This window comes from Balaenoptera musculus, chromosome 2, assembly GCF_009873245.2.
Source record: "Balaenoptera musculus isolate JJ_BM4_2016_0621 chromosome 2, mBalMus1.pri.v3, whole genome shotgun sequence".
Taxonomy (NCBI): domain Eukaryota; kingdom Metazoa; phylum Chordata; class Mammalia; order Artiodactyla; family Balaenopteridae; genus Balaenoptera; species Balaenoptera musculus.
The window spans coordinates 164,554,118-164,568,471 of NC_045786.1; the positions used below are offsets into that span (position 1 = coordinate 164,554,118).

Here is a 14,354-nt window from a genome sequence, read left to right on the forward strand (position 1 = left end):
AGAAAACCGGGGTCCCCGTGGGGACGACACACTGTTGTTGACAGAGCTCACAGCAAGTCCATGAAGAAAAGCAATCCCATCAAAGTGTAACCCCGAACGCTGAGGAAGAGGGGGCGGGGAGGAAACGGAACACTTTACCATCTGAGACAACAAACACCTTCGCCCCCGCTTCCAGGCCCCCGACTAGAACAATACCTCCCTTTCTGTCCCCAGACCTCAGCACCAAACTTCTGTGTTCTCCACCTCCCGTCAGCAGGAGGCTGGCAAGGTGCCCGGCCAGGCTGCGCACCTGACAAATGTCACATGCCATGTCACATGCCCTGTCACAGTGCCAGGGCACTACTCAGGTCCTCAGGCAAACAGAGAGAGACCTCGGCCACACACCGCCTCCGGGACTGGGGAGGGATCTGCAGGGCTGGGTGCCAGCCAGGAGAAGGCATCGCCTCACGGCTGACACTAAACCCAGACAGGCTGGCCTTGCCACTCAGGGGTCACTGTCGGGACCGGAGGGGGTCCCAGTGGTCATGTGACCAGGTGTCACAGCTGCCAGCTGAGCGAAGTGAGAACTGGACAGGGCCTGCCTGGTCCCAGCAGCTCGGCTCCACCCCGGCTCAGCAGCAGCCCCCTCACCCCTTAAGCACCTGTCTTAACCCCGCGCGCCTTCTCCACACACCTGTTCAGGTGAGCCCGTGGAGCAGCCCCCGCCTTCGGGCCACTTCCCAGGATCCCGGCCACAGGCCGGCTCCGCCCGCCCACCCGGGGCCACAGCCCTCCAGCTAGGGTCCGACTTTCAGTTCCCAGAGCAAGCGCAGGTCTCGCCGAGGCCTGCAGCCTGCCTCCCCTGCTCTGCTGGGTGAGCCAGGGTACAGCCAGGACTTGGGGCACCCCAGCGCTGTCGGCGGGGAGAGAGCAATCGTCTGGAACCAGAGCAGAGTTCGCAGTGTGCCGCTGAACTCTGGGACGCGGGGCCGCTTGGGCCGGGGGAGGCCTGGGCCCCTCACCCCTGCACAAAGCCACCCCACCTTCCCAGCCTCTGGCTGCAGGAGGACAGAGAACAGAGACAGCTACTGCTGCCGGCCGTGACCCTGGCAATGACCCCTAGTGCTGCGACAAGTGTCTCACTTCCTGCTGCACACCTCAGCCCTCTTCTAAGTGGCAGCCATTGCGCCCTCGGTCTGCACATTCTCCCGCCGCTGCTGCGCTCAGCTGCACCAGCCTATTCCAGGTCCGCAGGCCTCTGTGCCCGTCTTGCCAAGGGGCCTGGCAGACGTAGCCCCCTCGGCCTACTCCCCTCCCTCCCCCTGCTCACTAGGCCTTTTAGGCCTCAGCTCAAGTGTCACCTCTTCAGAGAGGTGATAACACCCTCCCTGTTATCACAGGTCTTGATTTTTCTTCTTCCTAGAACTTACCATAAATGGAGACTATGTTGCTTTTCCATTTACTTGTGTTTTGTCAGCATCAACCCTGCCTCCCCTATAGCAACACACACACACACACTCACACACTCACTCACACACACACACACACTCCATGGGGACAGGGGCTGCGTCCACCCGATCTGTCCTAGTTTTTGTATCTGCGATGTCTTTTAGGATTCCTGGCACACAGCAAGTGCTCAATTAAGACTTGTGGAATGAATGCCACAGTGGTTATTTGATGAATGATCTCATGGATCAATGGAGAGACTGAGAGATACCGGCCAGGTCAGGGGCTGGAAGTCAGGGAGTGTGTGAGGCCTGAGGCAGGGGGCACGGACCCCAGCCAGCGTGGGAGGGGCTCACAGAAGGTCCTCGTGGCTCACTCTGTCCGTCTCCAGAGGATGGAGGTCAGCGGAGGCCCAGCCCGTGGCCCACCAGAGCAGCTTTACTCTTGGCTGGTGAGAGACTTTGTGATTTATTACACAAAGTCGAAAGAAACCACATGGGCCTTTATCGTGGGCACAAAGACCACATGGGTGGCACAGAAGCAAGTCAGGAAGTCATGGCCCCAAAGAGGCCAAGAGGAGAGTGAAAGAGATGTTCCTGCCGTAGATGTTCCTGAAATAAAGAACCCACAGGACTACAGACCTCTTGGCGGGAGTTCCCAATCTCCAAAACCCAGATACTGGTACTCGAGGAGCCCAACACGTCCACAGGGCCGAACTAAGGAACCCTGAAATGATGTGTATACACAAGTTTTCCCTATGACTTTGAGAAAATGTATTATTAGCAAACGTTAGTATTTCTAAAACCCAGCAGACCTCCAACCCTGAGCTGTGAAATGGTGAGTGCCCACGTGCACACAGAGGGACCACGGCCAGCGCGCCGGGTGAGCTCAGGCTTCCGTGTGGCCGTTCCTCCCACCGCCCCACCTAGTGCTGTACAAAGTCCATCTCTGCTCTGGGCAGGTAACAGGCAGGGCCATAAAGCTGTGCATCTTCCTGGGGGGCTGGCCTCCCCCTCCACATGGAAAGGCCCTGCAGACACTCAATGGCCCTAAGTGGCCCCAAGCTCCCTGGGGCAGAATGAGAGATTCACAGCCACTGCCCGCTGGCCTGGCCTGGGCGCACAATGGGCAGATTGTGCGGCCACTTCCGCCATGGGAGGAGGGGCCTCGTGACCCAGGGCAGCAGTCATGGGGAGGCTGACCTCACGGCCTCTCCGGGACAGGATCTGTCCTTGGGCCAGGGCCACCAGATCTACCCAGCTCTGCCTCCCCTGGCCTCTGCCGGCCAACATTTTATCATCGTGTGGCACCAACGATGTCAGAGCAATGCTAGACAGTGACCGGGAACCACTGGCTCTCAACCCTCCAGGGGTCCGTCCGCTGCCGGCCAAAGCCCCTCTGAAGCATATCTGAAAAGAGCACAAGCCGCCGTCTTATTGATTGGCTGTAGGCAAGTGATTTAAACTTCCTTGGGCCTCAGTTTTGTCACCTAAAAAATGGGGAAGTAATTCCATTTTTTCCATGGATTGATGTAAGTACCAAATGAGATACAAGATGTGCAGTGCCCAAGGCAGAGAGGGCCGCCTGGGGTGTGCTCGGGAAACAGTGGCCTCTCCCGCGGCTCCATGGTGACGGCCTGAATCACTCCCTGGTGCTCAGGGCTCTGACCCCCGTCCAGAAGGCCCACATGCCACCAGGCACTGCCCCCAAAACAGACAGCAACTCACTTAACTTTTGATAGGTTTAGACGTCATCTTCTTAATCAGATTAGAAAGCCTCCAACAACAAAAACTGTTGTTTCTTCTACTTCCCCTTGGTGCCTACAGCACACAGTACAGAGCCCCGTGCTGGCAGCTGCTCAGTAAACATCTGAGGTCGACAGGGTTTGAGTCAACACAGCTGTGAAATCATTTCGGAGCCAGAGGGGTCTCGGAGTAAAACGGAGCTGTGGTCTTGGAGGTGATCACCGCTGTTCACGGCAACGGCCTTTTGGATTGGGTACCACTGCTCTCAATGCCACCGTCTTCTGCTGGCATCCTGGCATGTTCCTGGCATGGCAGGCGGGGAAACCGAGGCCCAGGTGGGTGAGCTGGTGAGGGGTGGAGCCAGGCACAGTATCCAAAGTCCCCCTGAAGGCCACCCGGCCCTGCCTCTAAGGACAGTCCATATTTCCATCCCCCTGTCACAGAGCACAACTCTCACTTGGGGACACTTTCATAATCACTGTCTCACTGACTTCTCTAAGCGCTCTCAAGTTGGCTGCAACCGACAGTCACAGATAAGGCTGCTAGACTATCGTCAGGGTATGATAACGAGCCAACACAACTGAGTGGTCACTAAGTGCTCCAGCCGGGCAGAGTGTTTTACACGTGTTCTCACACGCCAGGCGCTAACAGTAAGAGTGGTGAACGCTTACACGCACTTGGGGCCGAGGGCATCATGCATGTTAACTTGTTGAAGCGTCTTTTTTATTTTTTAAAAGAAAAGGGCCCTGTGTATTGTTGTTCACCACGTTTGGCTCCCCGGCCTGCAGGCGGCTCCTACGTCCCTGATCCCTGCCTGGAGGACCCGTGTGGCCACTGAAATGTTAGGAGTCCCCAGCTTGTGTCACTTTGGGGCAGAAACTAAGAGCCAGGACGAGCTTCACTGAGGTCTCTTCCCTCGGCCACCACGACCCGTCAGCAGCTGCCCGTCATCCGGGTCCCAGCCATGCAGCAGAGCTCAGCCAGCCCTCAGAGGGTGTGCAGTACAGGGTAGAAGGAGGCCTGTGCTGGGTCCCAGGAGCTGCTTGTTACTGCAGCGCGGCCGAGCCAATCCCCACAGAATGGAGAGGGAGGGGTCTTGAAAGTCACCCCCTCCGATGTCCTCCAGCATCTCAGGAGGACACTGGAGCCTGCAGCTACACTGCCAGGGAGCGGCGGGCCACATGCGGGCCCGCTTCCTGCCCCGGGGCCGGGCCCCAGCAGATTCTCAACTCTCGCCTCGAGGATCATCAGTGCTCTGAGGGCTGGACACGTGTTAACATACTCAGTCCCCCCACAGTCCTGGGAGGTGTGGACGACGGCTGTCCACTTTTTATAGACGAGGGAACTGAGCACATGCCAAAGGCCAGCCGGCAAGCAGTGGGGAGGCCAGCTCTGAATCCAGGCAAGGGCTCCAGTTATCAGCGCTCCTAACCACCCTGCTGTGGGCGCCCAACAGTCTGGAGGAGGAAAAAGGCAAATCTGAGGGCTCTAGACATTTGCACACAGAGTATAAGGAGGGCTCCAAGGAAGATATACAAGTGTTCAACAGACACGCAGAAAGATGCTTGACATCATTAGCTGCCAGGGAAATTTTAAACCAACTCAAAACTGCAAGATACCACTGCACGCCCACTAGGATGGCCAAAATCAAAGTCAGATAAGTGTTGGCAAGGATGTAGAGAGACTGGAACCTTTATATGCGGTGGGGATCTAAAATGGCACAGCCACCAGGGAAAATAGTCTGGCGGTTCCTCAACCGACCACCTGCCCCAGCAATTCCACTCCTGGGTGTATACTCCAGAGAAATGAAAACACACGTACGCATAAAAACATGCGCATGAATGCTTCCGACAGCGTTCTTCATAACAGGCAAAAGATGGAAACCACCAACTGTCCACCAGCTGATGACTGGACAGACACAATGTGGTCTAGCCATACACTGGAATATTATTCAGCCATGAAAAGGAAAGCAGCACAGATTCACGGTACAACATGGATGAACCTTAAAAACATTATGCTATGGGAAAGAAACCAGTCACAAAAGATGGTACTGTCTTTTTTTTTTGGCCTCTACACGTGGCCTGTGGGATCTTAAGTTTCCCAACCAAGGACTGAACCCACGCCCTCGGCAGTGCAAGCGTGGAGTCCTAACCACTAGACCACCAGGGAATTCCGAAAGACGGTGTAGTCCAGAACAGAGAAATCTGTAGAGACAGAAAGTGGTGGTTGTCTACGGCTAGGGTGGGCGGGGGGTGACAGTTAAAGGGTACAGCATTTCTTTCTAAGGTGATGAAAATGTTCTAAAACTGACTGTAGTGATGGTTGTACACATCTGTGGATACATTAAAAACCACTGGGTGGTACACTTTGAAAGAGTGAATTGTATAGTATGTGCATCATATCTCAATAAACTTGTTTCTTAAAAGGATAAGGGGTAGGGGGTAGGGAGCTGGGATACTGAAATGCTACTTCCTTTCAGGTAATGATGACGAAGAACCAATGGACAAAGTGTGCGTTCTCTGCCGACATCCCCGCGGCGAGGGAAGAGCACCCTCCCAGATCCACTTCATACAACCAAACAGCTGACGGGACCCGAGAGGTGAGGGGGGCGGGGCATCGTCCTGCACAGGCCCAGGAGGGCCAGGCCGGACCGCTCAGAGGCTGGCCTGTCACGGCTGAGCAAGGAACACTCAGGACCACAGGGGCCCTGGAGTGAGGAGGGGGCACTGCTGAGCCTCCAATGGCATGAGTCCCTCTCCATCTCAGAAAACTGCCAGGTTCCAATGACCACGGTGTCCCCACTGCTTGGAGTTCAACCTGCACTGGCAATTCCCCCTCCTAAGCAGGGCTTCTCGTTCCAGTTAAATCTGATCTTATCGCTCCCACCCCGAGCCTTCAGGATAAAGTCCAAGCCCCACAGCCTGGTGTGAAAAGCACTCTCTCCACTCTTATGGTCCTGCAGGTCCCCACATCCGAAGGGAGGTCCACGTGCACCCAAAAGGCGGCGCTGTCTGCCTCGTGAGCCCGCCCCGCCCCCTCCCAGCTACGCACTGGAGCCACTTTCTCCCTCCCCTGACCCGCCTGGGCGCCCTGCACCAGCCCCGCACCCACGACGCTCTTCCACTTCACAGACACGTAGGCGTGTCTCCTACGTACCAGGCACTGTGTGCGGCAAAGGGGATACCCGGGGAGCTTGAAGCAGACGTGATCCCTGCCCCTGCGGAGCTAACCCCCAAATGGAGAGACTGGCAGAAGCAACCAGTAGAGAATGACAAACTTCCAAACGGAGGGAAGGAAAGGTGCAAAGTTTTAAGGGCCCGGGACAGGGAATGTATCCTAGGTCAGGTAATCAGAGAGACATCCCTGAGGAAGGGACACCTGAGCTGAGAGCTGGGGGTGGGGACGAATTCCAATTAAGGGAACGTCCTGTGCAAAGGCACTGAGGTGGAAAAGAGCTCAGAGCTTGAGCAGCTGCTGCAGGAGGGCCAGCAAGGCAAGGAAGGGGCGGGTGGGACAAGGTGAGGCTGGGGGGGCGGGGAAGGAGGCCGCGGCCAGACTGCAGGCCTCACGGGCCATTTCAGAGGCTACAGTCTTCACTATCATCGCAATGAAAAGGTGTGAAAGAGTTTTTAGTCAGGACGAGCGGGGATCAGGTCCGCGTGTCTCCTAGTTCATCACTCCGGGGTCCGCGAGTGCAGTTCCTGTTTCACGAGGCCTCCCCTCCGGGCTGGGAGCTCCTGTGGATGGTGCTCAGCAAGCAGTGTGCCGCCGCAGAGGGAGCTGTCCCTGTGGCCACACAGGGGGTCCAGGGGCCATCTGGGGGACACTTAACATCCTTCCAGCTAATGAAGATGGGGAGGAGAGGTGACAGTTTAGACTCATACCTCCTCCTTCCGAGCTCATTCAGGGAAACCCCAGGAAGATCCACCCAGACGGCACCACCTGACTCATGGAATACAGTCACCATAACGCTTCTAGCAATTCTGGGGCAGCAGCAGAAGGGCCACCCCCCTCACCCTCTGGGCCACACCTGACAGCTGGCCCTGGATGCCACAGTGAGAAGGCTCTCGTCGCTCCCCTGAAGAAGCAGCTCTAGAGGCCAGGAGACCCCCACCACCACCCCAGCGCCGCTCGCCCCCATGGACTCGGCCCCCAGGGGACCTCTGTCCAGGTCTGTTCCCTGATAACTGAATCTCGGGCAGAGCCTCGGCGGCACCAGGCTGTCGGCTCCACAAGAACCTTGGCGCAGAAAAACAACTGAATCATCCTGATGATTCTCCAAGCCAAGCCCTCTTGAGGACAATATTTCTTTTGGGGGGTGGGGAGGGAGGTGGCAGCTTGGGAGTTGATTTCTATGGCAACCAGCTTTAGTGATCTGCATAAGCTCCAGACACACAACCCCCAACCTGTCCACAAGGGCAGCCAGAAAAAAAGCATAACCTCTCAGCTCTGAGAATTCCTGTCCATCCCTGGGTCCTGGAGGTTTAACGGAAGCATCCCATGGGCGGAATGCTCTAGGGCTGTCAGAAACATCTCAGAAACTCATCTATCTTGACCCACACAGCCCCAAGCCACTTCCCCAGGGACCCGAATATCGCCTTTGGTGAAGGCCCTTCGAGCTGAGCCCCTTCTGGGGCAAACCACCTTTCTCCGTTTTCTTACAACAAAATGCAGAAAGGCCAGCTTTGCAAACCCAAGCCCGGGGCCCCGCTTCCCGGTCTCTGAAATCTGAATGTCCCTCTGCCTCTCCTGACCCTGGGCCCCTCCCCGCACCTAAGCCCGTGTCTCCCTGTTCATGTCCCGAGAATAAATATTAAAACAGGAATCTGAAAACAACGGCACGGTCAAGGTCAAGTGTCAAGTCTATGGCCTGGCTCTGAACTTGAATCTCGTATCTCGCACAGGGTGGGAAGACCAGGTCAGCGCCGACAGCCCGGGGCCCCGTGGCGGGAGGATGGCCTGCGTGCTGCTGAGCAGGCCTCACCTGGCACCTCTCAGTCCCTCTCTCCACTGGCCCCTGCCCTTCTCCTCTCTTCTCAGGGCCTGTGCAAAGTGCAGCCTGTCACCCTTCTCCCCAAAGGATTGTGCTCTTCGCAAAAGAGGAAACGTCCCGGCCTTAGCAGATATCCGCTTCATGCTCAAGCACAGACGGCAGTGAAAATTTATCCCGGAGATACTGAGGCTGGAAGGTTATCCTGAGGTCACCTCAGGCATCTGAGGGCCGGCTGCTCTGTGTGCCCTGGGTGGGACAGACTCCTGGGACTCAGCCGAGACCTCCCTGGGAAATGCAGCCGGTGGCTGAAACCCTTGAAGCTGCACGTCCCCACGTCCTGCCTGACACGCTCTCCAACCTCCTCTGCACAAGAGCAGGAACACAGGGGACCAAGTTCCCCTTCAGTGCTCAGGCACCGCCTGCCCTGCGCCGTGGGCTGTGGGTGTGCTTGTGGGGAGCAGGGGATGGGAGGCCCCCCAGGGTTGGTTGTTCCCTAACTCCCCGTCCTTTATCTAAGAAAGTAATGACACAGGCAGTAGCGGTGGGAGCAGCTGTAAGAACTCAGCAAACATTAGACACTTCTACATACTCCAAGACATTTACTTCTCGTAGCAACCTGCCCACCCTAAGAAGTAGAACCTAGCAGCAACCCCATTTTACAGAAGAGGAAACTAAGGCTCGAGGGGGTCATGTGATCACACTGGTATCGACCACCAACTAAGCACTCGCTGGGGCCTGAGCACCGGGTGAAGTACTTCTTACGCATCGTGTTGTTGACTCCTCCCAACACGGTATGAGGTTTTCCTGGTACTAACACCATTTTACAAATAAGAAAACTGAGGCTTGGCGAGCTCACAGAGGAGCCCAAACACGCCTTTCCCCACGGCCCCCCAGCCCCATGGAAGCGGAAGAGACTTCAGGTTGCTGGCCAGGCAAAGGCCCTGCAGGGCACCACGTGTGGACAGCACACCTCCCCAGTTGCGTGGGGGAGTGGGAGGGGACACCAGCAGGGCCACAAACGGGCCACCAGGGCTCATGGAGCCACTTGCTCACGGGAAGCGGGAATCTGGCAGAGTCGGTCAAGGAGGGGGCGAGAGCCACAGGGAAGTGAGGGAGGCTGAGGTCACCGACCCTGGACACATGGGGGAAAGAAAATGCTGTCAGCAGAAGGGCTACTATGTGGCGATGAGAGTCCCCTTTGTCCTGATAAAGAAAGACAGGACGTCAACCCTCCAGTTATCACACACTGCAAAGTGCTGGCTCGAGCATCCCTCCCACAGGGAGGCCCTCTCTCTCGGCTGCATTTTCACTGATAACATGACCTTGTTTTTCATGACCCCTGAGCCGCTTTCCTGAGGAATGAATCACACTCTTGTCCACAACACAGAAAACACAGGGCAAGTCAGCGGAGGCAATGGCAGCACCCCCTAAGGTGGCGGGCGGGTTACCGTGGGGTCAGGACCCAGGCTACTGGGGAAACGGGGAAGGGAGAAGGGAAAAGCCAAGAAGACTTGGTCCCAGCTCAGAGATGGGCACACAGAGTCAAAGCCGTGAGCTCGGAGAGGGGTTCTCCACCAAGGCAGGACTCAGGGGCCAAGGGCAGCCGCTCCAGTTCAAAGGCCCTCGGGGATCCCTTTCTCCAGGGGTGGCAAGAGGGTTCCGCCCCTGTGCCAACTCAACACCTGTGGCTGCGGCTGTGTGTCGCTGAGGACGCAAAGGCACGTGTGGACTCTGCAGTGCTCAGATCAGTAAATCAGGTCTCTAAGCGTAGAGGGCAGAGAGGGTTCCAACCGTGCCCTGGTTCAATCCCGTCTCGCCTCCGACGAGACGGAGGCCCCGGCAGGGAAGTGCCCGACCACAAGCCCATGTCTTCTTGGCAGTGGCAGAGCCGTGTGTACACAGTACGCGGCAAGACAGCTCCACGGCTTTAGAAATGCACAGAACCACTCCCGGCCTTCCGCCTCACCCCTCCACGCACCTGGAACCTGTGCACCAGCTCCAGGGACTGGCTGTCGTTCTGGTCGGCTTCGAGGATGACATCGGTCAGTTTGTGGATGATGACGTCCAGGGGGCCCTGCTCCTCGACTGGCCGGCTAAGGTTCAGCTGCAAGCGGGAGACACAGAGAAGAAGAACAACTTCAGCTCCTGGGCCCGCTGCCCCGTCTACCCCGTCCCCTCTGCATGTCCCCGCGGCACGGCGAGGGGGCAGGAGGGGGCTGGCACTCGTGGGACAGGACGGGACGAATGGGATGAACTCGCTGAGGGCCTGGAGCCCTTCCGGGGCAGGCCCTGTGTTTACACTTCTGTCCCCGAGCCCCAAGCAGCCCGGGACACAGAAAATACACACGTGGAATCAGGGTGACGAAGTATCTGTGGGTCAGGGGAGAGTCACTGTGAAAGCATGTACTGGCCACGCTGCAGCTGCCCTACCACCCAGGTTTTTCAGGTGGGCACACCAGGGTTCAGGGAGGTCAAGTCCAACGACTGAAGTCACACGGCCAGACCTGAACTGAGATCCAAGCGGACGCTCTCTCCACGAAACTACACACAGTCTCGGCAAAGCTGTGATCTGCGCGAATCTAAGAGCTGCTGCTTTGAGAGACCAGAAGCTGGCACTTCACACTGAGGTCAGGGCCTATGATGGCAAAGTGAGGGGGCACTGGGCTGCCTGGGGTCCCTGAGGCACGGCTCGCCCTGCTCCACTGGGGGACGTGTTTGTTTTTTCAAGAGCATGGGGTTGGGAAGATCGGGCCCCGGGGGAGCCAGAGCTGCTGGCTGACAGACAGTCGGCATCACCTGACCCCCAAGACAGGAGCACCTGCCAACAGCCGGGGCCGCCTGACACCGAGCTTCCTGACTGGCCAGATGTCTGCCGCCCGGCACGCAGCCGCCACCAGCTGCACGGCCCGCTCCCTTGGAGATGACGGCGCCAGCCCGGCACCTGGCTGACCCCCCCGGGTGGCCTCAGCAGAGGTCGGAGACGGCCACCAGCCCCATCCCTGCCCTCAGCCCCACCCCCAGGGGGGCCTCCCTCCGGGATTCCTGGCTGTTTGTTTCAAAGTCATTCGTAAAGAAATCACGGTGACAGCTCTGGGCAGACACTGTGCTAAAAACGTACGTCCGTTCATTTCTTTTCATTTTCAAACCACACAGTGAGAAGCAATCCCACAGACACAGACTTCTGAGACCTGCCTAGGACCTCACGGTGAGAAGGCAGAGCCAGAGCTGAAGCCGGGCCTGTCGTTCAGCGCCTGTCCCACGCCCCATGCCTGCTCTGTGCCATGGGAGGCTGTCCTCTACGGCCACGACCACCGGCTGCCTTGTCCTCTGGCTGCTGGCCGAGTCCGGCCATTTGGAGGCCCCAGCAGAAGATGGGAGAGGAGGAGGGGAGAGGAGTCTGCGTGTTTGCTCTGACCGTCCCCATTGCGCAGGGCAGCCCCTCTGCCAAGACCACCACTGTCTCTAAGCTCTTCCTTCCCCTAGTGCCCTGAGGCCTGGGGTGGTGACAGCCCGCCATTCTCGGGGTGCCTCACCACCTCCCGCTGGCTCCTTTGACCCTGCCCACACCTTGCCATCCTCCCTTATTTAAACTCTTTTTCCGTTAAGGCTTCGGAATGTGCCAGCTCTTTTCTGCTGATATCCTTAACTCCTCTTTTTTATTGTCTGCCAGGAAAGATGTTAAGGGATTTTACCTATTTAAAAAAAAAAAAAAAGAAAAAATCCCATGGACTTCACCAAAAGGAAATACTGAAGAACACCGATCCTTCCCCGTGGTGACTAGCCTGTGTACAAAACAGCAAAAACGAGACCAGCTGAGAAGCTGCCCATCTTCTGAGACTCCTGGACGGGGAAGGGAAACGGCATTTGTCCTCACAGCACAGCCAGGAGCTGGGGGTGACGGTCCCCCTTCACAGACCAGGACACCTAGAGCCCAGGAGGAAAAATGACCGGGCAAGGCCTCGCGGGTGGGAGATGGCCCGGCTGGGGCCTGGACAAACAGTGACACCAATGGGCTCAGCCCGCAGCCAAGCTGCTAGGTGTCCTGGGGCCTGTGCAAAAGCCTAGCAGCATCCCTGGGCCTCAGTTTCCCCTTGGATAAAAAAACAGGAAACTCCAAGGACCTTTCCGCTTCTGTCCGCGGATTCATTATTACGTTCCCATCCAACTCCACTTCCCAGAATAAAACAGAATTGGAAGGAAGGCAGAGCAGCCAGTGGGAAGTGGGAACAGGGGCAAAGAACACCTCATTCTCAGAGGTGCCACAGACACAAGCCCATTTGTGTTGTAACCGCGGCTCCACTGTGACAGGCACCAAAACAAGAGGCCAATATTTTCAGACCAAGACAGCCACGATGGAAGAGAACTGGGTCACATGGTGATGCTGGGCAGGGCGCCCCGGGCCTCAGAAACCCCATCCCAGAGGGAACATTTCCCATGCAGCAAGAGGGGACAGAGTCAGCCCCTGAGAGGAACCTGGCGTCCCAGTGCGTTTGGGGAAGGAGGTGGGCAGGAAATGCCCTCAGCTCAGGCTCGCCTGGCATCACCCAAGGCCTGTAGACCTGACAACCGTGGGCTGTTTGGAAAATAAGCTCCCCGCGTTCCCGGCCGCCCCACTGAAGGTAAACAGTTGAGTTTTGGAAGCCGGCCACCTTCCTTTGTGTATTTTCCAAGCATTTTTGTGCCAGTGAAACCCTTTCACGAGAACAGCAATCAGGACACACGTCAGGCCTGGACGGTCTCCGCTCAGCATCGCTGCAGCATCCTTGCTGGGGCCCAAGCAGAGCTGCCAGTGGCTCTAAAAGGCCCTCCAGCACCGCCTTTCCTCAAGGGACCAGACAAGCCTTGGTCATCCTGAGGGGGTCTACCCCAAGGAGCCGGCAGTCTCTCCCCACTGGCTGGGAAGGGGGAGAAGGCCCTCTGGGGCTGCATCCTCAGGAGTGGTACTCAGTAGGCTCTGGGCGCACGTGGGACAGAACCCAGGACCCTGCAGAGGGGGGGACCCTCAGAGGGGGGATGACACAGGAGGGACCCTCAGGAGGGGGAGGCAGTGCCACAGAGGAGGGGACACTGCAGAGAAGGGGGACCGCAGAAGACAGGACCCTCAGGAGGGGGATACTGCAGAAGAGGGGACCCTCAGAGAGGGAGGGTGTCAGAGACGAGGGGCCCTCAGATGGAGGGTGCTGCACAGAAGGGAACCCTGGGACCGGGGGAGGCACCTTAGAGGATTCATTCCCCAGATGCAGTGGGGGTGGGGGCTCGGGTGGAAGTGAACTCACTTCAGTTGTGTCATTTTGTTTTTCTGACCACACTCTGTTCGCAGAAAAGGGAACTTTCCCAGGGACCTGTTCTCTTCCTCAGAAAGGGTCCCTCTCAGCCAGTCACAAGGTGTCCCGATGAAAGGGCCACCTGCTGTAGCCAGAGGAGGTCTGCAGGCGCCACGTTTCCAATTCATGCCATCCTGTGAGGCCAACGCTGGATGCTGTTCTGTGAGCGCTCAGAACTCGGAGCAAACAAGGGCCCCCTGTTTCCTCGGCGAAGAAGGCAGTGAGGCGGACTAGGGTGGAGGGAGGGCTGGGAGGAGATGGGACAAAGGCCCGCAGACCCCGGTGGCCTAACAGTCACCTCTGACCTCCGAAGCAAGAAACCCCATCATGCCCAGGCCCGAACCCAAGGTGAGCTGGGCTCCGCCTACCCCTGCCTTCCCCACCACCTGGTGCAGGAAGACAGGATGGGATAATGGGCACAGCAGACGCCTGGAAACCCCTCCCGGCTCAGATGCTTCTGGGCTGGAGCAGGTCATTTAATTGCTCTGTGCCTCGGTTTCCCTATTCATAAAATGAGGATGTCGTAACTACACCTCCCAGGGCTGGATGAGAACATTCCGTTTAGAGATGTGGCACATGAGCCCTCCAGACAAGTTCCTGCTTCTGCTTGGTCACTTGTTAATTCGACAAGTATTTTCTGGACCCCTCCTGTGTGCCAGGCACAGAAGACGACCCCTGCCCTCTCAACTCAGGGCCTCAGGCGGCCGTAGGAACATCTCTGTTCACTTTGGATGCAGCCCCAGCTGCCCCAGACCTTGCACAGGGCAGTGCTCTGCTCCTCTGCCAGAGCGAGCCCTCTGCCTGGGATGTCCCCCACCCCACATCCCCCTGTCCACATGTGAGCTCTTACTCATCTTCCGAGTCCCA

At 57.6% G+C, this 14,354-nt stretch overlaps 1 protein-coding gene across 3 annotated transcripts in view; it reads right to left on the reverse strand.

Moving 5' to 3' along the window:
* The window catches only part of ITPK1 (inositol-tetrakisphosphate 1-kinase), a 161,124-nt gene that overhangs the window by 56,820 nt on the left and 89,950 nt on the right, over positions 1-14,354 (reverse strand). For all 3 annotated transcript variants that reach the window (XM_036843563.1, XM_036843561.1, XM_036843562.1), the window contains one exon: positions 10,142-10,267. Coding sequence is in view for 1 of the 3 variants with exons in the window: in XM_036843561.1 (XP_036699456.1) it covers positions 10,142-10,267 (126 nt within the window). In the remaining 2 variants the exon portion in view is untranslated. The remainder of the gene's footprint in view (positions 1-10,141; positions 10,268-14,354) is intronic.